Source organism: Xyrauchen texanus, chromosome 28, assembly GCF_025860055.1.
Source record: "Xyrauchen texanus isolate HMW12.3.18 chromosome 28, RBS_HiC_50CHRs, whole genome shotgun sequence".
Taxonomy (NCBI): domain Eukaryota; kingdom Metazoa; phylum Chordata; class Actinopteri; order Cypriniformes; family Catostomidae; genus Xyrauchen; species Xyrauchen texanus.
The window spans coordinates 32,308,860-32,315,980 of NC_068303.1; the positions used below are offsets into that span (position 1 = coordinate 32,308,860).

Sequence of the window (7,121 nt, forward strand, 5' to 3'; positions counted from 1 at the left end):
ATTCCATGACGCTCTCCAATGACTCTCATCATGAGATTGTTGAAAGCAACGGAAAATGTAAATGGATGCAGGATACTGATCTGCTCATATGTGCATTCCTTCATAAATTGTTTTGAAATATGAGATAAAATGATAGTTTCCTTGGCCCAGATTGCTTATGGAAAGGAATCAGCGTGCTTTATCATCGTTACGCTTTCTCTTTCTGTCTGTATTCTGATGTACACTCGATCAGAGAATTGTTCAAGAAGTGTTTGAGGTAGACTGAATAATGTTATAGTAATTTATAATTTGTATATAATTAATATAAAGCTTTGTCTTACAAGAACGTTATAGTTCGTAACTGTAGGATCCAGATAACAATCGATGGCTCCCTGCCCACGACCACCCATGACATCCAATGAGCCTCCCACTAAATCTAGCCGCAAATGTGAGCACTTTTGAATGTGTAGAGACAGTGCTGTGCGACGCCAGCTGCACATACTTTTAATCCTCCTTGGCTCATACAGGAAACTCCATCATGAGCGTTGAGCATTATGTTTGACGCAGATGACAGTGAACAGAACACAAATTCACTTTATAGTGAATTTTTTATAATCACTCACGACTGGCTTTTCCAGAGTGGGAAGCTCTTATGACGAAAAAGAATGTACTCTGTTTGTTGCTCACGCTATAATGTGAATTTGCGTTCTGTTCAGAGCTACTTGGTCTTAACAACAGAGAAACACTTCAAAATAAAAGCTCAGCCAAAATAAAAGTAATATAAGTAAGTTAGTAATTGTATATTCACTGTTATACTACTACTACTACTACTACAACTAATAATAATAATAATAAATAGTAATTGTATTATATTTAAGCAATACCTTACATCTGTGATGCTTTGTAGTGCAGCACTTTATTTGACCAAATATAACGCCATTGTATTTTAGATTGTGCTGTGAGGTTCGGAATAAAAGTACTTTATTTTAAAGTCATAAATTACTTCATTTATAGTTAATGAACATCAGCATTGAAGGGAAGAGATGATGGACAGGGGCCGTTTTTACATCAATGCACCTCATAAAATCAAATAGGTGTTTCAATTGGTCTAGGATAACCACATTATAATGTTTGCCATGAAGTTGGGCTTTACATGATTACTGTGCAGGCAACTTAACATTTGTGATTATATGAGAGAACGAAGTGAATAAAGAAAGAAAGTTAAAGATTAATTTATGTTAATATTGTAATATCACATATGTAAATGCAAATATAACAAAAATAAATTATTATAGTGAAATTAAAAGGAGGTATAATGTAGTTTTGTCATGTTGATGTCAAAACAACTGTGCTACTACAAGTGTTGGCCCAACTTATCTAGTCCTAGTTACCAAAAGTCCTTATGCTCACAACATATATCGTACAATAAAGGCAGATTACCAATAAACCATATGGAACTTTATGTTCATAGGTTTTTAATGTTGGCAATTCCTTCATGTGTGTCATATGTGTATTTCATGAAAGTCTTTATTATGCATGTTGGTAAAACTGCATATATACACTCACCTAAAGGATTATTAGGAACACCTGTTCAATTTCTCATTAATGCAATTATCTAATCAACCAATCACATGGCAGTTGCTTCAATGCATTTAGGGGTGTGGTCCTGGTCAAGACAATCTCCTGAACTCCAAACTGAATGTCAGAATGGGAAAGAAAGGTGATTTAAGCAATTTTGAGCGTGGCATGGTTGTTGGTGCCAGACGGGCCGGTCTGAGTATTTCACAATCTGCTCAGTTACTGGGATTTTCACGCACAACCATTTATAGGGTTTACAAAGAATGCTGTGAAAAGGGAAAAACATCCAGTATGCGGCAGTCCTGTGGGCGAAAATGCCTTGTTGATGCTAGAGGTAAGAGAAGAATGGGCCGACTGATTCAAGCTGATAGAAGAGCAACTTTGCCTGAAATAACCACTCGTTACAACCGAGGTATGCAGCAAAGCATTTGTGAAGCCACAACACGCACAACCTTGAGGCGGATGGGCTACAACAGCAGAAGACCCCACTGGGTACCACTCATCTCCACTACAAATAGGAAAAAGAGGCTACAATTTGCAAGAGCTCACCAAAATTGGACAGTTGAAGACTGGAAAAATGTTGCCTGGTCTGATGAGTCTCGATTTCTGTTGAGACATTCAGATGGTAGAGTCAGAATTTGGCATAAACAGAATGAGAACATGGATTCATCATGCCTTGTTACCACTGTGCAGGCTGGTGGTGGTGGTGTAATGGTGTGGGGGATGTTTTCTTGGCACACTTTAGGCCCCTTAGTGCCAATTGGGCATCGTTTAAATGCCACGGCCTACCTGAGCATTGTTTCTGACCATGTCCATCCCTTTATGGCCACCGTGTACCCATCCTCTGATGGCTACTTCCAGCAGGATAATGCACCATGTCACAAAGCTCGAATCATTTCAAATTGGTTTCTTGAACATGACAATGAGTTCACTGTACTAAAATGGCCCCCACAGTCACCAGATCTCAACCCAATAGAGCATCTTTGGGATGTGGTGGAACGGGAGCTTCGTGCCCTGGATGTGCATCCCACAAATCTCCATCAACTGCAAGATGCTATCCTATCAATATGGGCCAACATTTCTAAAGAATGCTTTCAGCACCTTGTTGAATCAATGCCACGTAGAATTAAGGCAGTTCTGAAGGCGAAAGGGGGTCAAACACAGTATTAGTATGGTGTTCCTAATAATCCTTTAGGTGAGTGTATGTCGTTAATGAATTCATTTATAAACCCTTAATAAATGGAACATAAATGTAAAGTCTTAACAAAAGATTTTTCCTCCCCAGTAAGACAAAACTGAACATTGTGAAATCATTCCGGAATACCTACTTATTATCTTTAAACACATATTCCTGGCTTATCTTCTGTTGCTGTGTCATGAACATGCACCCTAAGGCTTGAGTCATAAGGTTCATTTTCAAATTAGCGGCAAATCAGTTATGTGGTCAAGTGCTTAACTTACACAGAAAACAGCCAGAGCATGACAAACGGAAAGTAAGAGCTGGTCCAGACTTCCAATGACGACAGCCTTGTTATTAGTTTATAAGAGTGCCTGTCTGATCTGAACACTGTCCAGTTTGAGGAGATTCATGCAGAGAGCACATCGGAAGTGAAGGAATTGAGACCGAATCGAAAATCTGAAGCTGTCGTTTTACTATGAAAGGTAGGTAAGAGTCTAATTGGTCACTGACGCTTTAACTATTGAAGTTCTATTCAAATGTAATATACAGTTAAATCACAATTTAAATAACCGTAACAACCTTTTTGAGTGTCATGGATTAATTTTACCAACACATTTCATTCTATAATTTATTGATTGTGTGTGTGAATAAACATGAAACAGAACCTCATCTATAGGCATTAATACCTTTACTTATGTTTAGCCTTTATATTATACTTATACACATGGAAAATACTTTCAAATACTTGGAATTTCCAGGTTTTGCTTAGACAAATGGATCAACTGACTCAACTACATTCTTAGTTGTCTTCAAATTTTTATTTGTTTTTAGTTGCCAAATATAAAACAGATGTCATACTCTAATAATTCAGGAATTAGCTGCAAGATTATTGATATATGCCTGAACATAAATTTTGGTTATGCACAAACCCGTGGAGCCAATGCTGTTATTAAAGCACAAGCAGGACATACTTTTCACTCAAATGTGTGTGCTTATAATATTATAATTATTAATATTATTATTTAATGATTTTATAGTGCTATGAGAATTTTGGACCCCAGTATAACAAACATTTTAGCCCTAAAACGCATCCATGTTTTTAAGCCCATACAATGCAAATGTGGGTCAGAAATGACCCCAGTGAAAATAAAATTGGTATTCCTTTTAAAATTGCTTAATGCTTCTTTATTTAACCTTTATTTAACCAGTTTTGTCACATTGAGATATACAATCTCTTTTTCAAGAGAGACCTGGCCAAGATAGCAGAACAAATTAGATCACACAATCACAAAACAAACACAAAAAAGGAAAAGACAACTCAAGTGCATTTCAATTAAATAAAAGTGCCATTAATTAAAACATTTGCAAGTGTGGATGGACTGTTCTATAGTTTTAAAATAACCTTTAAAATAATTTAAGGTAATTAAACATTGTAGTTTAAGTGTTTTCTGTAGGTCATTCCAAGTAGAAGGTGCAACAAACATGAAAACCTTTTTGAACAACTCTGTCCGGGCTTGAGGTACATTCAATGAAATAGTTTTCTGGGACCGTAAAACATAAGTACTCTGTGTAAAAGATAGAAATTCAGATATGTAACGTGGAAGCCTGCCTATAATGCCCTTATATATAAAGATATAAAGGTGAGTAAGCCGGCGATTTGATAGAGAAGGCAAATTCACTGTGGAGTAAAGTGTACAGTGATGAGTGAGGGGTCTGCAATTTGAAATAAATCTTAAAGCTCCATGAAACACAGCATCCAACCTCTGAAGACACTTAGATGGGGCATTCATATACAACAGATCACTATAATCAATAATAGAGAGAAATGTGGCATCGACTATCCTTTTTCGGGCAGAAAAAGTAAAACAAGATTTGTTCCTAAAGAAAATACCTAGCTTTAATTTCAACTTTTTTACTAGATTCTGTATATGAATCCTCATTTTGATAATAATTAACAAAAATTGAATAGGTTATTTAATTTAATTCTGTGGATTTTCACACATTATCACTCAAAATAGAGAAGTTTTGAATGATAATATAAAGAAAGCCATTTTACAGTAATATGAGCCATTTTAATGTATGGTTGTAACATACATTATCTTAAAGGGATTAGTTGACGCAAAAATAAATATTCAGTCATTGTTTACTCTATATACTATATTTAACTATATACTGTACGTCTTTCTTGTATAAACGTTTGTGCTCAGTGATGTCAAACAATGGCAGTTTATGGTGAAAAGGGTAATTCAGAATTGTAATATATTATTTCAAGAGACTCAGGATTGTTATGAAAGCATACAATAAGGTTTGGTGAGACATAAACCAAAATGTAATATATAATTTTTTGAAACTGTTGATTGACCGTTGATCTCCTATGACTGTTGATCTCATCCTCATGTTAGGGCAAAAGAGCGTCTTGGTTACATGGAACGCAACTCTGGTTCCCTTAGTGAGAACGACATGCTGCGTATTCGCAATGGGACACCGTCTGAGTGTCACCTGGTCTAAAGCCCTTATATTTACTGGCTGATGTTGCTTAAGCGATGCCCCTGGGGAGCTATGCCACAGGGGCATCACTGGGCAGAGAGTGAGACATAGAGTGTCAAATGAAAAGACCACTTAATATGAACATTACATTTAAAAAGTAGATGGCTGTGTCATTTTTTTACCCAAGTATGCATTTTAGAGTTAAAATATGTCTCAAATCTTGTATTTCATGCTAATATTGATTTACCACAAACATATATTTTAACATTTGACAGTGTGCCAATGGAACTAAATTCATCAGACTCCCTATGCAACGAAACAATTGCCTGGATATGGCTATCCTCTCTACAGCCACCGTTTCTAGCTCTTGTCAGCATCCTGGGACTGGTGGGCAACAGTCTGGTCCTCTGTGTGTTCTGCCTCCAGCGGAAGCCTTGCAGTGTAGCTGATGTGTATTTGGGTAACCTGGCGGCTGCAGACCTAATCATGGTACTTTGTCTGCCCTTCTGGACGGTCACTATCGCCCAAGGCTATCAATGGAACTTCGGTCAACTCCTCTGCAAGGTGGTGAACACAGCCATTTCTATGAACTACTACTGCAGTATTCTCTTCCTGGTGTTGGTCAGTGTGGACCGCTACCTTGCCCTGGCCAAACCCATGAAGCCCAGCAAACTGAGACGCCCTGAATGGGCGAAGCGTGTCTGCTTGGTGATTTGGGCAGTGGGCTTTCTGCTTAGTATCCCTACCCTGCTGTTCCGAAAAGTCACATTTTTGTCATATTTCGAGGTGGATGCCTGCTACCTAGATTACCCTCATCCAGCCTGGGTGCTCCAATGGAATATTACAACAAACGTGATTGGCCTCCTTGTTCCTCTGCCCATCATTACATTTTGCACCTACCACATGGTCAGGGCACTTAAAAATGGTGGCGTAGGGATCCAACCAAAAGTGCAAACAGAGAGGAAAGCCACCCAGCTGGTTCTGACAGTTCTTGCTGTGTTTCTCATCTGTTGGATGCCCTTTCAGCTGGTGCGTTTCCTAAGCACACTAGACTACTTTCAGCTCTTACCTGGGTGCCTGTGGGAACACATCTTGGAGATCAGTGTCCAACTGGCTTCTTACTTGGGGTACAGCAATAGCTCAATAAACCCTTTCTTGTACGTTATAGTAGGGAATCACTTCAGGAAGAGAGCCAGAGGGGTTTGTAGGAATCTACTGTGTCCTAGATTGAAGGACAAGACATTTGCACTCACAAATGTTACTGTTATTAGCAAGTGCAGTGACAGTCTCAAAGGATCACAAGACAGAATAACAACACTGGACCTGAGATCTGTATGTGTGAACATCCCACATGTTTCTTCTGGGGTGTCACTACGCAACAATGAAAATACACATTTTTAGTTCAATATATATATATATATCATGAATGCACAGTATGTCACTTTGGATAAATGTTAATTTAAGTATGAAAGGTTTCATATAGCACCGTCTGCAGATATTTCTCTAAGCGGTCACTGATTACTTCTTCTGAACTCTGTGTTTTGTATGACTGTGGTTATCTCAAAATTCATAATTTACTTGTGTATTTAATTTGAATACAGTATACTGTAAATTTGAGGAAAAAATATGTTCATAGGTGTGATTTAAATTCTATAGTGTGTTTAGTATGAAGTATTTTAAATGGCCTTTTTGATTTGGCTGTTGTTGGCTAATATGTCTTAAGCAAACTGAAATGTATCCCGTAAAGATTACAAATGATTTGAATAAAATTATAATCAGTAATGTAATTTTATAGATCACATTTTGAGGTAATCAAATTACTTTTAGATTAATTTGGGATTACTCATTGCATGTCTTGATAAATCTAATTATTCATTTTGAATGAAGTACCAAATGT

General features: G+C 37.3%; 1 protein-coding gene across 1 annotated transcript; it reads left to right on the forward strand.

Annotated features, from left to right (window-relative positions):
• Nucleotides 1-3,200: 3,200 nt before the first annotated feature.
• Nucleotides 3,201-6,625, forward strand: LOC127621711 (B2 bradykinin receptor-like). Its single transcript, XM_052095430.1, has 2 exons — nt 3,201-3,219; nt 5,500-6,625. The coding sequence occupies exon 2, from the start codon at nt 5,507-5,509 to the stop codon at nt 6,623-6,625; it is 1,119 nt and encodes a 372-aa protein (XP_051951390.1). The 5' UTR covers nt 3,201-3,219; nt 5,500-5,506.
• Nucleotides 6,626-7,121: the final 496 nt, after the last annotated feature.